Source organism: Stenella coeruleoalba, assembly GCF_951394435.1.
Source record: "Stenella coeruleoalba genome assembly, chromosome: 1".
NCBI lineage: Eukaryota > Metazoa > Chordata > Mammalia > Artiodactyla > Delphinidae > Stenella > Stenella coeruleoalba.
This window is the reverse complement of record NC_137169.1, coordinates 55959437-55977353: the sequence shown is the minus strand read 5'-3', so window position 1 is coordinate 55977353 and position 17917 is coordinate 55959437. Positions and strand designations below refer to the sequence as shown.

The window sequence follows — 17917 nt, the reverse complement described above, 5'->3', positions numbered from 1 at the left end:
TTATCGTCACCAATTCTTATCAAGGTCATCTCCTTCTTAAATGTCCAGGTCTTCTGCCCTACACCACTGTCTGAACCCTTATTATAGCTCATGTTAGTCCCTTAGTTTGTATCACCATTTGAAGGGGGGCTACGGCATCCCTTGATTTAATTGTGCTTTTCTATGATTACCACCTATATTGAACACTTTTTAAAATATCAGGCATTTCATAATGTAGTCCTCAAAGGAAGAATAGGATCCAACTTACACAGGAATGGAGCAGTTCACAAGAAGAAATGAAGAAAAGTATCATGACTTACTTCATTCGTTCAAAATCTGCACAAGTTGTATATATTTTGGTTTCTCCAATCAGTACATCACAGTAAGGGCGACATCCATTTCTCTGTTTGTTGAAAAAAGGAACTGGACTGACAGTGATCGACTTAATAGTGAGAGGCTTGAAGTGAGGGCGGTAGGGTTTGTCCGCTAGGAGGTCACACATGTAGCCCAGGTACCTAAAACACAAGACAGACATTCTGTTGGTGCGACCACAGCAGAAGAAATAAGCAGTCGGTTTGCTAGAACGTTTGCTCTCATAAATTATTAACCTACAATAAAAATTTGCTGTGTTAATTCTTTAAACATTAACTGGCAAAAGAGAATGCTGCCATAACTTAGGACAGCTTTTATCTAGTGACACTGCTGTACTTCCCCCTGAAGAGCTGACAAAGGGGTATTTATTAAATGAAAAAGCTTATGGGCATTTTACACTAGCTCAATATTTGATCTAGCAGATTAAATTTATCAGTTAAGGGCTAGCTTTAGAAAAAATATCAGAATTTATCATCCGACGCAGTTTTAACCCAAGAGGAAGTAAGGAGATGCAGTTTAAATAAGAGAAAGAAGAAACTGTGCCCAAAGAGAGAAGACAATACATCGATTATATAAAAAGGTTTTTCCCCTTTTTTGGGGACATGATACAAATTAGACCATGTCTGCGCCAACCCTGCATCTAGCTGACTTTACCTCCTGTGGGATGGCGAAAGTCCGATTCCTGGTCGCTTCGCGTAGAGTAATCGAACAGCTGGGCCAGGAGTAGAGTAGAGATTACAGAAAATGAACATAGCACCAACCAGAATTGATGATGCTGCCCGTCCATCCTATCAAAGAAAACGTATAAACTTGTCATAAACATGGGTCGGTCAGGCACTCAACACTGAGAGTGGCTGGTACTTGCAATTAAAAGAAAGAGGTGAAGGGTGGGGAGTCTGGGCGTGGCGTGTGGAGGACAGAAATCTTAACTACATGTGCCTGTCAGTTCAAAACTGTTCACCTGAAAACCCAAATCTATCCCAGCTATTTAAATCACAAAGCAGCAAGGGAAGACGGATTCTTAGGATACAACTGACTCTCTGCTAACCTAAGAAACCCAGCAATATAAATTAGATTTGTACATATTTACTGAAAAATAATCTAGTTTTCAAAGTAACTTTGGACTTGTAGGATCAGAATAGTTGAGGTCTCTCAGTTTAGGGTGAAGGTAAAGAGTTCTCAGGTTAGGCAAATACTGCTTTTTGGAATATGCGATGTGTGTATTTTACCCAAAGTTATGTTCCTAGATGGATATAAAATAAAGAAGCTTCACCTGATTCAACCGCACTCAGTAAAGGAATGCAAGCGATGACATTCCTGACAGATGGTGAGCAGCTTCTTCTAGAAAACTTTAAGTGACAAGGAGCATCCTGCTTCTGGACGGACTTCACAAAGTTCTTCCTTATACTTGAACGTGCTGAGTTGCAGTCTATTCCACTCAACGATCCTCATTCTTCCTTCTCTCTGGACAAAGTGTAAACCTACTCCTTTCTCCCTGGGACAACCCTTCACATATCTGAAATACTGTCCCTTTCCATCAACTTTTCTATTTTCCAGGTTGAAAACATACCCAATCTGTGATAATTTTATGTCACAACTTGATTGGACTAAGAGATGCCCGAAGAGCTGGTAGAACATTATTTCTGGGTGTGTCTGCGAGGGTGTTTCTGGAAGAGATCAGCATTTGAATCAGTAGACTGAGCGGAGATTCACCCTCACCAAAGTGGGCTGGCATCATCCAACCTGCTGAGGGTCCAAATAGAACAAAAAGGCAAAGGAAGGGAGAATTCTCTTTGTCTTCTTGAGCTGGGACCCCCATCTTCTCCCTGTTCTTGGACATCGGAGCTCTTGGCTTTCAGACCTACACCAGCGGCTCCCTTGGTTCTCAGGACTTCAAACATGGACTAAATGTTACCACTGGCTTTCCTGGTTCTCCATCTTGCAGGAGGCAGATTGTGGGACTTCTAGGCCTCCAGAATCACTTGAGCCAATTCTTATAATAAACCTCCTCTTACATATGTATCTCTACACATATCCTGTCAGTTCTGTTTCTCTGGAGAACGCTACTACACAATCCCTTCAATTCTTCCTCATTTGATGTTCCATTTTAAGAGACATCATCATTCAGTGGACTTCCTCTTAACAGACTCCAGTTTTAAAACAACAGCCTTAAATGTGCTGCCCAGATGTGAAATGCAAGATATAAGATGTGCTCTGACCAAACTAGAGAGGAAATATCATCTTCCTTAGTGTGGTAAGAACCCTCTGCTTTTATTAACATAACCCCAGGCTAAACTAGTTTAAATGTAAGCTAAATCACACCATGAGCTCTTATTGATCTTTCTATTCACTAAAACTGTTAGTTCTTTTTCAAATGATGTGTTAATGGACAAACACACTTAATCTTTTAGAACGAGAATTCAGGACTTTACATTTACCCTGTGTTTAATTTCACACTAGTAGTTTCTATGAAATGACCCATCTGAGAAAACTGAGAAGCTTGCCTCCACATTTTCAAAGCTGCAATAAAAGGGCAACCAAATGCAACCTTTTCCTGGGAGGATGCTGATCCATTAGTCACCTATCTTTGGAAGCAATATTCAGCCAATAGTTGTCTAAATGTCTAAAAATTTAGCCCCAATTTCTCCATCTTGAATATAAGAAATGGGGAAATATCTCGCAGGACTCCAATAAACTATCTCTACTAATCTATTCGTCTTGTTCCGAAAGTCCAGTTGGTTTGATATGTGTGTTCATAATGAATCGATGTGGACTCCTTTTTTTAAGAGTTTCAAATCATCTGTGCACAAACTGTGTTCGAATTTCACCTTGAATTGCCATCAGGCTCATCAGCCTGTAACTTTCCAGGATCAACCTCCTCCATCTTTTGGAAAAAAAATCTCCTCTCCTTTCTTCACTGGCACTCTTCTTCCTGTTTCCTCAATACTGCATAAGGAACCCATAATTGCTTTTCCAAGTGCTTTTAGCATTCTGTCACATAATTTAAGTCTAGAGAGTGGATTATTTTTAAGTATTGTGACGCTCTTTTACTATCTCCCTACCTCTCAGCTTTGTCTTAATTATCAGTGTTACTCCCTTTCTAGCTTGACATCTGTTCCCCCATGAAGGAACAGAATAAAGGACTTAAGATTATACCGTGTGCCTCCAGCATTTGTTGTTGTCCTTATTCCAAGGACAGTTTTCTTTAAAAAGACATTTTTCTCAATCTTAATTCTTTTTAGAATTTAGTCTTCCTGACACTCTTTTAACAGGTTCATGGCTCTTAGATATGTGTTCCCTCCTTTTATCAGCCATGCAGGTCTTTTTTAAAGTTTTCTTAGTTTTTTTAATTAAAAGATGAATATATGATTATTTTTAATAAAACAGCAGTATATATAGGATAAAAATAAATGCTCCCACCTCCAGCTGCAATTCCACTTCCAAAGACTTGGTGCAGACTTCCAACTCATGCATGTCCTTTTTCAGTAAGCCTAGAGAGCAGGCTATAGGGTCTTCACTCTTTGTATGTCTCTTCTTTTTTCTTCTTCATTGGGTTTTTATTTGTTATGATTGTATCATTAGAACTGGGAGCCTCTGGTCTCTCTCGAGCCATCTTCTCTTACAAAGCTGCCAGACCTAGGCTCGCTGAACTTTTAGAAAGTTCTCGAGTGAAGAAAAAAATCACCAAAGTACCTAAAGGCTGCTTAGTCTCTAAAAATAATCTGTCCTTTATACAACCTGTTCTGTCTCTGAAAGGAAAACCCTTTGGCCTTTCACATTAAACTCCTATGAAGCACCAAGTGTTCTTCTTTTATTACCAAGAATTTGGGGTTGTGAGATGGAAAGAAGAAAAAATCTCAGCTTTCATCCCTCTTTTAGCCAACTAACTCTCAAGAAAGAGGGAGAAAATCATCAACTAAGATTATAGCAAAAAATACACCTTGAAGTTTACAGAAGCAATGAATAGTTCTAGTATTTATGCTCAGATTTCATTTGTGTGTTCATTTCTTTATATATCCAATCGCTTATTCAAATCTTTCATACCTTGTGACTTTCTGTTTGAATAGAAAAAAAAAATCCCACAAGGACTCAGAGGCAAAAAATATACAAATCAATTTTCACTGCAAAGTAAAGGACCTGTTACAGTGGAGGATTCCTGGACTGAATGTCAATATTATGAGATAGTGTGAGTGTGTTTTGTGTTTGGTAATTGCAATCATTGTTGCTTTTGTTGTGGTCATCCATTTACAATGCTTGGTGTCAGTTTATTTATCTCTTGTAAAAATAAAATACAGTGTTAAAAAAAAATATTTCATACCTGGGATTCCAAAGTAAAAAAGGCACAGTTCTTGCCCACAGGATGCTAACAGTCTAGTGGGGAAACAGGCAGGCCACCAGAGTATGATGATGCAGTATATTAAATGCTTAAATCCAAAGACATTTAGATATATAGGTTGAATGTCCATATTGTCAAAAAAGATTTTACCTAAAGTTGAGTTTTAAACAATAGGCAAGAGCCCTCCAGAGGAAGGGTTGGGGAAAGGGACTCTAGGAAGTCAGTGGTCAGAAAAATCCTCAGTTCCACTGGGAATTGCTATAAAATACAGTCAATCTATGTGACTACTTATAAGGGCATAGATGTCTTTTTATTTCATTTTTATTCAAACATAAAGGTAAGAAAAGAATATTCCAGTGTGCTTATGTCAATTCTATTCATCCAAAACTCAATGGCATTTTTGCCTATGCACACACAGCTCTTGTTTCTATCTCTTCTATAATAGTTAGCACATTCCAGAGGCCCTGTATCATGTGGGTTGTATACATATCTGCCTCTCCCACTGGTATTCGAGCTTTAGGGCAAGAATAATAAGTTTTCCCCTCATTTTATATCCTTCACATCACCTAATTCCTAAGTGGGTTCTTAAGAAATGCTTATTCAACTTAAGCACTACCTGGTTCACCAGTCTGTGTAAGGCCATTTGTATTTGACCAAACCAAACCAGCATGAATGATAGCCACAACAGCAACAAGAAAAGGTTACTCACCAAGCAATGGACAACACAGACGTTTTTGGGATTCTGTAGTAGCCAGTTATACATATTCCGACACACAGCAAAGAGGTTGTGCAGACTGGGGGCCTGCCTGATGGGCCAACTGCATTCTGAGACCTAAAGGAACACAGCGGAAGGAAATGAATTCGCCAAGCGACTTCCTCTCCGTGGGCAGGTAGCACACCAAACAACTTCTGGAAGTGACACTACATTCTCTTTTAATACAGCAGAAAGAGTTGGGAACAGGGTCCAAACACAGAAAGAAGAGTTTAATCCTGCAATTTTTTTAATACAAAAATTCTGTTTCGGTAAACATATTTTGAAATATTGGGTTGGCCAAAAAGTTCCTTCGAGTTTTTGTAAGCGCTTACGGAAAAACCCGAACGAACTTTTTGGCCAACCCAAAACATTTAAAATTAAACTAGATGATTTAACGTACATATTTGGATTTTTAAAGGTTCCAGTATTTGGATTTCAAAGGTTCAATGTTCCACTGCATTTAATTTCTATTTAGTATAAAATGTTTTGACCTGCCTACTAGATGCTTAATTATAGGATTACATTATAAATTCTGCACTATCCCTAATTTTATCCAAGATGATAAAAGTGAAAACACGAAAAAGTGCTGCTGGATAAGCTAAAGATAGGCTTTTTCAAGGGTCTTATTTCTTCCTCTTTTAATGAGGGAACCTACAACTCCATGGGGGCAACCTCTAGCATTTTCATTCATCTAATACACATGTTCATTTTAACACATTATAGGATATCAGCTATGTTCCTAGAATTCTGCTTGGCTCTGATCTGTACAACAGTCATATAAGACAGGTACTAATATGGTCTCTATTTTACAGATAAGAAAACTGACTCTCAGAGGTTGTCTTGTCTAACGTCACACTGCTGGTCAGTACCAGCATTGCAACCCAGGTCTTCTGAGTATAAGTCACTTTGCTGCAACAGTATACTGGTTGAGATTATCATTTGCCTCAAAATTCTAGGCATGAGCCTCAATCGATTAGGTATTTATTAATTTAACAGCAAGGAAAAACTTAGGCAAACTTCATGACCTCTCTAAGCCTTTCTCCATAAAATGTCATGAATGATACCTACCTACCTGCCTCATAGGGTTGTGGCTACTACATGAGAATGTATTTCAAGGGCTTAGCTCAGTATCTGACATACACAAAGTGATCAGTTAATACTGGCTATCATTATTATTATTATTATTTTATCAGGTAACTGTCAGTGCAAAGCCCTAAGGTCAGATAGAGCTAGCTATGTTTGGAAAAAATGAATGAAACCCTATATGGCAAAATCATAGACTGAAGGGTCAGATTTTACCAGGCCTTGTTAAGAACTGAGAGAAGTATTTAAGAAGGAGAGTGACTCTCACATTTTCCAAAGACCTCTCAAGGTCCAGTATGGAGAACAGATATAGATGACACAAGACAAAAGTCAGAGAGTACAGTCAGGTGGCTATATTAGGAATTTAAGTAAGAAATGATGGTGGCTTAGGCTGGATGAGTGGCAGTGGGACACACAAAGACTTGAGGGATTCAAAAAATAGAGAGGAAGTGGAATGCCTGTACAAGACTCAGGGACTGATCACAGGGTGGCAGTGCATGAGTATGGAGGGGTATGTGGAGGGGGAGCAATCGAGGATGACTGCTAGGTTTCCAGCCTGAATGGCTGGATAAAAGGATAAAAGGATGGCAGGTGCCACTGGCTGATACAGGGAATTCTGGAGAAAACAACAGGTTTTATACAGATGGTGTCATCAGAAAGTGTCTGCAACACTAACACCACTGGTCTCAGAAAACCCAAACGTCCCAAATTCTTTACATTTAAGAGTGGGGAGAGAGAGGCAGGAATAATCTGTTTGGTTCATGCTTTTCTAGTAACTAGATAATAACTAGTCAAAATATAAGTGGGAAATTATCTGTGGTCTCTAGAGCTGACACCTGAAAGCAAACACACGGAGTTTCTCTCTCTCTCTGTGGCTGCCAAAAAACCCATTCTTTTTGGTTAATTTGTAACTTTTTTCCTACAAAATGATTGTGGGTAGCGTCAGGGGACCTTCCAGGTTATTAATTTTCCTAGACCTTTGAGAATGACAGGTATAGTTTATTAAACAAAGTAGAGGAAATGCCTAACAAAGCTACCGAACAATCCAGGGTGACCCAGTATTGGGCCTCTGTCGATTTAAACTCCATAACAGCTTGCCCCTTTCACCCAACATGATTTGGGTCTATTTCTGGCCGATTCTTTATCCTCAGATAGATTCCCCATTGACAAGTTCTCAAGGAATGGAAATAATGTATTGATTAAAACCAGAATAATTGGGAAGAAAAATTTTGCCATCAGAGGAATTGCAAAATATACTTTTATACAAGCTGCTTCCTGCCTGTGATGTTTTTCTTTCCCTTGGTAAATTTCTATTCATACTCCAAAGCCGAAGTTCAAGTGTTCTCTTGTCTCCCGCAGTTTCTCTAACACCCACAGGCAGAAGTGCTTAGTCATCTCAGTCATCTTTGCCCATTTTCACCTGTTATAGCTTTCACCAGTAGAGCAAAATGGTGAAGCCACAGTTGGGTTTTCACCTTAGCTTTACCACTTACTACCTGATTCACCTTAGACAAGTTGCTAACCTCTCCAAGCCTCAGTTCTCTTGTGTGTAAAATAAAAATGGTGGTAAGAATTAAGGCTAGACACTAAGCTCCATGAGAAGAGAGACCATTTTTCATTTTTGTAACCCAAGTCCAGAGTCCACGTGCTAGTCCAATGGCAGGCACTCAGTAGGTATTTGCTGAGTGAATCAATGAGTGAAAGAACGAAGAATGAACCCTATTTGGCAATCCCTTTTTTTTTTTTTTTGTGGTACGCGGGCCTCTCACTGTTGTGGCCTCTCCCGTTGCGGAGCACAGGCTCTGGACGCACAGGCTCAGCAGCCATTGCTCACGGGCCCAGGCGCTCCGCGGCACGTGGGATCTTCCCAGACCAAGGCACGAACCCGCGTCCCCGGCATCCACAGGCGGACCCCCAACCACTGTGCCACCAGGGAAGCCCGGCAATCTCTTCTTATAATAAGATTTGTCTTTGTCTACATGTAAAGTACCTTGAGGAAGGAACCGATTTTGTTGTTTTTTTAGGTTGCGACCATGTAAAAGTGTAGGAAATTTGTTTTCTCAGGCAGTATCTTTAAACCTTTTAGAAACTGTATGTCACCCCTACAAACACTAAATGTCAATATCTGAGTCTCAGCTAAAAGCTGGCTGAACTGTTCTTAGCACAATAGGCTAATTGTTCAGAATCATTAAACCAATCAAGTAAATAATATTAATTTAAAGTACTGCATAATTACATATTTACTTGATATATAATTATACTCCATTAAGCAAACATACAATTAGAATTTTTTAAAAGCATGTGCTCTGTCTAAAGGGGAAAAACATTTAAGGCATCAACAAAATCAAAAAAATTTTTTAAACGAATTCAACCCCTGCAAGTGATTTCTGTAGCCCTGTGAGGTTCACAGCTTCATGCAATAAGCACAATCCTTGGGCAGGTGACACTTCACGATGCTGCCTCCAGTCTCTCTGAACCCCTCCTGGAGCTGTAGAGCATCAGAAAACGCCATATGGATTACAGGCTGCCATGACACCACCCAGTGGGAAAGGAGGCCAGAACAGCACCAGGGCTGGATGCCATTTGGTTTTCATCTTTCTGTCTCCCCAAGCACGAGATAAGAAGACAGAAGCATCCCATTTGCTGAGCCTAAGAGCAACAGGGGCTACGGAGAATCAGACTGAAGAGCCATATCCAGTGTCTTAAGAACCTGACACCATTTTGGGAGGACAGGAGTACTTCAGGCAATAATTTATTTGGCATTTTATTATTGTTAATGGTAATTATAGCTTCCACTTACTGAATGTTTACTCTAAGCCAGACATTGCTATCAAATGTCTTCCTTACAGCAAACCTAAAGAAAAATTTTCTATTTGTGAGATAGGAATCCTTGTTATCTCCATTTTATACGGGAGAAAACCGAGCTTTAGATGAGGTGAAGTAACTTACCCAGGAAGAGGAACAGCTGAGATGCGAATCTAGGATAATTTTTAAAATTCAAAATTTGTGCATATTATATGAATTTCACCTCAATAAAAAAAATAATAAAAGTTTGTATACTGTCTGATGATTATTAACTAGAATTCCATCTTACATTTGTGAGACAGTTATGGGATCAAGTGATGGCTATTTTTTTACCAAAGTTACTAAGACATTCAATTCACTGAAGGCTGCAGAACTAGAATGTGGGGCTTCCTGGTCCTCTGGCTCCCAGGCCAGGGATATTTTTCTGCCCCATTATTTCCTGTCCTTACACTGATACACAGTGGCAGAGGACAGATGAATATAATCTATAAAGTCTCTCCGCTATGGCCAACTCCCTTCACCAACCAGCAAACCAGAGCAGAAACAACTGGGAGCTATGGTGACCTCTTTGATGAATTCTGGAAGGAAAAAGGAAAAAAAAAAAAATGTGACCTTCAAACAATCCTTTAAGAAACCCAAGTTGATCATATATTTTCCTAAAATTAAGTTCTTTGCAAAGAGGAAGAAATTCTACAAGATTATGCAGTTTAGAAATAGTCGAAATAAAAGAAGATTCTAAAAGAACCAGCTGGGTTTATCTTTTCAATGCTACTAACTGGGCTCCTTCAGCACACCCCTTCCTGGTGAGACAGAGGAAGGAGGCTCAAAGTGGCACTGGAATAGCATTATCAGAATGTAAGAACTTTAGGGCAGGCTAGCCTTGGTGGCCATTCATCTGCTTTTCCATTTATTGCCAACAGCAACACCAAGAAATGTGTAAAGCAGTAGTTCCTGACATTCTAGGGCAGAGCTATAAAACCTTCTGTGCAGAAATGGAACCAGTGCACACACACATACACACAGAGTAAATGGCTATAGTGTTTACTTGGGGGATGATGAACAAGGTTTGGGTCTAGATACTAGTGATGGTTACAGAATATTGTGAGTGAATTTAATGCTGCTGAATTGTACATTTACAAATGCTTAAAATGGTAGGTTTATGTTATGTGTATTTTACCACAATAAAGAAAAAACAGGAGTGAAAACAGACGGTTAAACTCTCTGAAGCCCATGCATGGATCGAAATATACAGTGGAACCATGTCTTTTAAACTCAGATTCAGAACATCTGGCTTAGATGATGCATCTCATTGGTCTATAGGACTTCACTGTCAAAATCAGGATGTTTATTTCCTCAAGGTAGATACTGGCTAAGAAGAGTCAAAACACTGACATTCAACATCTCCTCTGCAGTCCTGAATAGGTATTCTAGCACTCTGAATGAAGGGCTATCTGCCACGTTTTGTTTTGAGTCAAATCCTCTGCTAAAATTGAAACTAAACACAGAGTCCTATTTTAACATTCTGTTACATACGCAAATACTAAGGAATTGCTATTTAATTATTTCATATGATTCCTGTCAACCCATGTGGTTTCTAAGCCTAAAAGTGAATCAAAATACAGAGTGATGCCCCTCAAAAAAGTAAAATCTTCCTAGAAACAGCCTGTCTCTGTCACCACCGTCTTTATCTCCAAACACACGTCACATAATAAAAAGGTAAAATGACTGAGTTCAGGGTTCAAGGCATAGAGATATAGACACAGCTGGACTCCTGTGAGTCTATAAATAAAACCAGTCTTGTGTTTGGTCTTTTCCAACAGTGAATATTTATAGAAGCCTTGGCCATCTACATTTATTAAAATAAAAATTAGCTGCAGACCTAGCACTCCACTGGTCTGGAAGGAGGAGAAAATGATTTCAGGCCTCAAGGACTAGAAGATGAGAACCAAGAACACTTTTCTAAGTCATGCAACAGTGGGATGCAAATCAATTTGCGGTGTTAGTGCTGGGAAGAGAAAGGACTAGGAACTTGAAAAGAGATGTAGCCACATCAAAAACAGAGCTAAGGGGCTTCCCTGGTGGCGCAGTGGTTGAGAGTCCGCCTGCCGATGCAGGGGACACGGGTTCCTGCCCCGGTCCGGGAAGATCCCACATGCCGCGCAGCGGCTGCGCCCGTGAGCCATGGCCGCTGAGCCTGCGCGTCCGGAGCCTGTGCTCCGCAAGGGGAGAGGCCACAACAGTGAGAGGCCCGTGTACCGCACACACACACACACACACACACACACACACACAAAACAGAGCTAAGATGAAAATACTAAGGCTGTGGGACTGTCCTAAGATGGCAACTGAGGGTTGAGGGAGCTAGGTCAGAGGGTCCTCTTCCAGTCCCCAGAGTTCTGGGACTATCTATAAAGGGCTAAAGGTGCAGTGCAATCCTGCATTTTAGGGGAAAGAATTGGAAAAGACTTGTGGTATGTGGAAATCCTCCCCTTAGCGAAATGTGGCAAACAAAGAAGGGGTGGGGGTGTGGCACGTGTGGCCTTTCAGGGAGTGGGAGCAGCTCATGCAAAGAGACTGTGCGTCTCCCCTGGTGGGAGCATGGTTCTCATACAGCGGAGAACAGTGAAAGATGAGGTAGAGAGGCACAGAGGCCAGATTTTGCGGAGCCTGGTAAGACACAGACTACAGTTTGCATGGAGAAGAAATAACCCCACCGCTTTCACCTAGACAAGACTCATGCGTCAAGGTCCAGCTCTCACTGCTGTCTCCCTTTACTAAACTCCCTCAGTAGGTACTGTAAATATTATTGTCTTTAGAACGTCCTGACTTCTCTCTCCAACTAGGCTTAAGTGCCTTGAGAATAAGAATCAAACTTTTTTTAGTTAATTAATTAATTAATTTTATTTTTGGCTGTGTTGGGTCTTTGTTGCTGTGCACGGGCTTTCTCTAGTTGTGGCGAGCAGGGGCTACTCTTTGTTGCGGTGCGCAGGTTTCTCATTGCGGTGACCTCTCTTGTTGCAGAGCATAGGCTCTAGGCATGCGGGCTTCAGTAGATGCAGCACACGGGCTTCAGCAGTTGCGGCGTGTGGGCTCAGCAGTTGCAGCACGTGGGCTCTAGGGAGGGCGGGCTTCAGTAGCTGTGGCGCATGGGCTCAGTAGTTGTGGCTTGTGGGCTATAGATTGCAGCCTCAGTAGTTGCGATGCACGGGCTTAGTTGTTCCAGGGCATGTGGGATCTTCCCACACCAGGGATCGAACCCATGTCCCCTGCACTGGCAGGTGGATTCTTAACCACTGCGCCACCAAGGAAGTCCCAAGAATCAAATTTTTATTTGATATCTATGTGTTCAACAATTCTTGGCAGGCACATTCAATCTTCTGAGAGACATTTCTTAGCCATGCCAGGCACCGTTCCAGGTAGCAAATAAAATTAACGTGTTCCCTGCTCTTCTAGGGCAAGTGAGAGCAGTCTGGGGCAGATATTCCATATGCAATTCCTGGTTTCTTTGGTAAGACTGTTAAGTCTGGTCACAAAATACATAGTTACACTAATTGATGCCTTTCTTTAAATATCTTTATAAAAGAGCTTGCTTTTATAAATCATATATACATATAAGAGATACCTTTATATGCATGAATGCTTCTATAATGATATTACATCTTTATTTACTTCCAGAGGGAAAATTTTTCAGATTATCACAAATATTTCAAGATTAAATAAAATTTCTATGAAATATTATACAGGATGTTCCATGGTCCTCCAGTTATAGAAATGATGGCACCATGTGTATCACTGAGTCACTTTGCTGTAGAGCAGAGACTGGCACAGCACTGTAAATCAACTATGCTTCAATAAAAAACAAATCAGAAAAAAGAAAGAAAGAAAGAAAATGATGGCACTGAGTCTCCAAACAAGAAAAATCAATTCAAAACATTTGCATCTGAATTAGAAATAAAATAGCTACCCACATTTTTATTGGATGCTAATTCCCTTGCTCTGAATTAGGTAATAGATGGAATAAGAGGTGGAAGGGCAGTTAACTACAGGGAATATTAAAGAGCTGCATTTGAAATCTCCGTTATAGAATGGGAATTGGGACGAAACCACTTTAGAATGGTTTTATCAGTGCTTCTCAGAGAGTGGCTCACAGGGCAACAGTAGAAGTAACACCCAGGAAGTTGTTAGCAATGCAGATTCTCACCACACCCCTCTGCTGAACCAGAAGTGCCAGGCCCAGGTGTTTAACAAGCCCTCCAGGACATTCTGATGTACACTAAAGCTTGAGAACCACTGGGTTACCTCTTGCCTATTTTGAAAACACTCTGGGAAAAGAGAATCCTTCACAAAATTCTCCCTTATCTTACTGAACATTAGGGCAGAAAGTGGTCTAAGACAGCATACAGACTCTCTTCTAGTTTTTACTGATCAGGAAACTGACGTCCAGAGATTATTAATGGCAAGTAAAATTTGGAGCAAAATGTGTTCTGGCATCAAAGCTGAGATCCTCAATACACAGTACACACAACCAGCTACCATTTTGCATCGTTGAAATCAAGTTTCACTTTAAAGGGTCCAATGTGTAAAACCCCTTTCTATTTATTAATAAATCCAGATGTAGCTGAAGAACCAGTCATATCTAAAGGCTAAGTCAAGAGTTTTGAAAATGTTCCTGAGAGAGAAAAAGCCTGATTTGAGTGAGTAAATCAAGAATTCAGTGGCCAGAAATATCAGGCTTAACATCAGATTCAAACCAAAGCCAGCTCTCACAGCTCCTTAACTAGACTGAAACTAGAACTATTTCTCTGCCTAGTTCTAAAAGCTCCTTGAGAGGATGATCCAGGTTTCCAGGTAATACTGTCAGCCCTGAGTAATGGCTAAGACACATGCCTGTAGTCTTGGGCAAGCTACCTTACCTCTCTGTGCCTCAGTTTCTCCATCTACTTCAGAGGACCGTTGAGAGAATTAATGAGATATTGCATGTAAAGTTCCTGGAACACTGTAAATGCTCTAAAAATGTTGCTGCTGCTCTCACTGCTCTAAATATTAGCAATAGTATCACCAAACCTACAGTGTGGACTGTTTATGTGCTACACCTCACTGATGAAACACATACCTTCACCAAATGTCAGAAAGCTATTTCCATTAATACTGGTGTGTCTCTACTGGTTTAGCCACACTGCCTCATCGTGATGCCAAAGCAGCAATAAGGAAGGGTGAAAGGCATCATTAGTGCTCCAGCATAAGGGTCTCCAACTGCCCTACGTAGCAGTCGATCTCCACTGAGCCGCACAGCAATGTGCCCTAACAACTGAGCAACCAGCCACAGCTGATTTGAGGCCCTCAATTAGATGGTATCTTACTGACAGAGAAACTTTCCTACAAATATCCTCACCCAAGGAAAAGCCTCAGAATATATCATAACAGCCTAATAAAAATTCTGTGGATAGAGAAGTGTCCAGAGTATATAGTTTTTCAGCTCCATGTGCCGAAAGGCAAAGGCTTTGAGGATAGCTCTTAAGGGGAAAAATACCCTCTTATATCTTCAACCTTGTGATCAGAGCTAAAATTCCTTACCCTGCTATGAAACTTGGCAGTTCGATAAGACTTGGGCGACAGATTGTACACCGTGTAGTGGTCAAGATGTCTGGAATCCAAAAAGCTTCGAATGTCATCAACCTGATTTCTGAATCCTATGTCAACACTGTCCAGAGGAAAGGACATCACTGGAGGAAGGGTCACACAGAAAAAAAATTGGTTAAACAGGTCCGCTGTCGCGATGGGTAGCCATTGAAAGCTGAGCTATTGGGCAGTTAATAAACATGAGAAACTTACCAATAATTCTGGAGGTAACATAAGTGAAGTCTAAATCTCCCTTCGTGTAGCTAAAAGCAAGACAGGAAAGGGCACTCATTAAAATGATCCAAATGTCCCACGATTTCTCTCTCTCAATCACTTGCACATCATGACCTGGGACATTTCCATCCAGTAGCTATATTCTGACTTCCCGTCAGGCCTTCCCCCTAACAAGTAAGCACTGTTGATAGAAGACAGCCCACACCCACAGGAGCACACACCTAGCACTCCAAACAGGGCATGCAGCTAGTGGGTAGGGGAGGAAGTGATGGAGAAAGAACAAAGGACCCTTTTTTTTTTGCCTACCAGCTGCTAGTTGGGGATTGAAAGTAAAGGATACAATTACTGTTGAAAAAAATTAAAATGTTGATTAATATGTTGGACTTCACATTTGAATTTCTGATTTAAAACCACATATTTTAACTTAAAGTGACCCTACAACTTTCTAATTCCTAAGAATAAGAAAAGAATTCATATGGCCTGCTTGTAAAAGTTTCACACAGTAGAAGGGTAGAAACTCCTCCCAGTAAATAAGTTTTAAAGGGCTATTAAGATACGAAAACAAAATTCTGTTTTGATTACAATCCATAAGTATTGCTTATTTGGATTGCATGTGCATTACTGTCTCATTTAATTCTCAAAACACCTAAAGACATAGATCTTACCAGGGTATCAAAGCAAAGCTCAGAGAGGTTAATTAATTTGCCTTAGGTTAACAAGGGGAGATACTGCATTAGAATTCAGGATGCTGGATTCGAAAGCCAGGGATGGCAACCACTATCCTCTAACGTACCAAGGGGCCGAGTCCTCCCAGCCTATGCCTGTAGCTTCTGAAGGACTCAACTTTGCGGCTTCAATGGCATTCCTAGTCAATCAGATCCCATGCAGTTGCATCACAAAATTGATAGTCTTTGAGCCAGACAAGCAGTTGGCAGGTAATCAGATCCTTTGGGGGCACGGAGTCCATTAACTTAATGGGGAAGGACACACATACCTGGTAACAGATTGTATAACTCTGGAAGACGTGTCTTTGAGGGTGTCTTTCAAGTTGTCCTTTAGGTTACTGAAGAGCCTCCCTGCACCTCCTTTCACCATGTCAAAGAGACCTCCCCCATAGCTGGGCTCCATGTCTGGAGACGAGGCACCTGCCAGTGAAAATCAGAAAAAGAGGTAATAGCACAGACTACACAGGAAACCAATCCCTCTTGGGATTGAAACATACGCAGACCATCTTCGGGAGTCTGGGACAGATATTCCTGCAAGTTATGTCATGCTTCCAGAACTTACTGACTCTGGGTTACAGACAGCAGTCTGCTGGTCCTCAGACGAGACCAAGGAAAGCCCCTCACCAAGTTCCAGAACAGAAACCTCCAGAGCTGCATATCCAATACTGTAACCACATGTGCCAACTGAGCGCTGGAAATGTGGTTAGTCTGAATTGAGACAGTGCTGTGAGTATCGAAGTGTCAAAGTGCAAAAAATGTAAAATATCTCATACTTTTTTTTACAATGATTACATTTAAAATGATAATATTTTGGATATATGGAATTAAATAGATTATACTATTAAATTAATTTCACCTGTTCTTTTTTAACGTGGAGACTAGAAAATTTTAAATTGTATATGTGGCCTGCATTATACTCCTTTCAGGCAGTGCTGAGGAAGAGCAGCAGTCAGCTGAGAAGTGAGTCCAGGGGCCTCCTCTGGCCTTCGATGGAGTTAACTGTGTTAGAAGACTCCTTCTACGGCTATCTCACAAAGTAATAGTTCACTTCCATCCTGGGAAAGTATTTTCTGAAGGGCCCTTATAACAGCTTTTAAGCTTGAGTACGCATAGTGGTCACTGGTGTTATTTGTCAAGTATGTCAGGTTCTCCTCCCTGACAGTTTCATAAATTGTACTTTCTGGCTCTTTGTGACTGGCTCTAGTCCAGAGCCTCTCAACCTTGGCACTATTGACCTTGGGGCCGAATACTTCTTTGCTATATGTGTGTTGTGGTGGCTGGCAGGGGGAGGGGTGGATTGTCCTGTGCATTGTAGGGCGTTTAGCAGCATCTCTGACCTCTGGTGATTAGGTAGCATCCCCCCCCCCCCTTCTCCAGCTATGACAGCCAAAATGTCCCTAGACGTTGGCAAAATTAGCCCTGTTTGAAAACCAGCACTCTCGTTTATAATGTGAGTGGAAATGTTGTGTGTCTCTCTCAGTCTGGAGCATTTAACTGTTAGGGTGAGATTATCCATGAGAACTATTATCCATAGTTCTCATTCCCATATATTCTCTCTCTCTCTCTCTCTCTCTCTCCATAGCAACCCACAAAGTCTGAGATTGTGGCTACTCTGTCCAGGACTCCTGGCTCCCAGAGTAACGAGCTCGTGGCAGAGCTCTCAGCTGACCCTTGATGAATATGTACCATGAATGAGGAATAACCCTTTATTATTAGAAGCTACCCCATTCCCATTTTAGGACTGTTCATTAACATAACTTAGCTTATAAAGATTGATACAGGAAGGAAGTAGGTATCTGTGTAGAGGAAGCTAATGTAAACAACAGGCAGGTAGGCTGTACAGACCAGCAGTCAAGAGCGTGAGTCACTCTTACCTGGGTTCTGGCAGGAAGAAAGATTCCTGACTGTAAAACAGGGATTAAAAATAGTGCCTACTTCACAGGGAAACATAAAATGAGTGTACCTTAAGCATAGTACCTACCACATTTAGGGGTTAACAGATTGCAGCTA

The 17917-nt window shown here is 40.9% G+C and overlaps 1 protein-coding gene across 5 annotated transcripts in view; it reads right to left on the bottom strand.

Moving 5' to 3' along the window:
• Nucleotides 1-17917, bottom strand: part of DNAJC6 (DnaJ heat shock protein family (Hsp40) member C6) — a 158873-nt gene that overhangs the window by 32236 nt on the left and 108720 nt on the right. For all 5 annotated transcript variants that reach the window (XM_079915709.1, XM_079915711.1, XM_079915707.1 and 2 more), the window contains exons 2-7: nt 16177-16327; nt 15162-15211; nt 14904-15052; nt 5397-5519; nt 1006-1139; nt 300-494 (exon numbers count right to left, since the gene is read on the bottom strand). In XM_079915709.1, coding sequence (XP_079771835.1) covers nt 300-494; nt 1006-1139; nt 5397-5519; nt 14904-15052; nt 15162-15211; nt 16177-16327 — 802 coding nt within the window. The remainder of the gene's footprint in view (nt 1-299; nt 495-1005; nt 1140-5396; nt 5520-14903; nt 15053-15161; nt 15212-16176; nt 16328-17917) is intronic.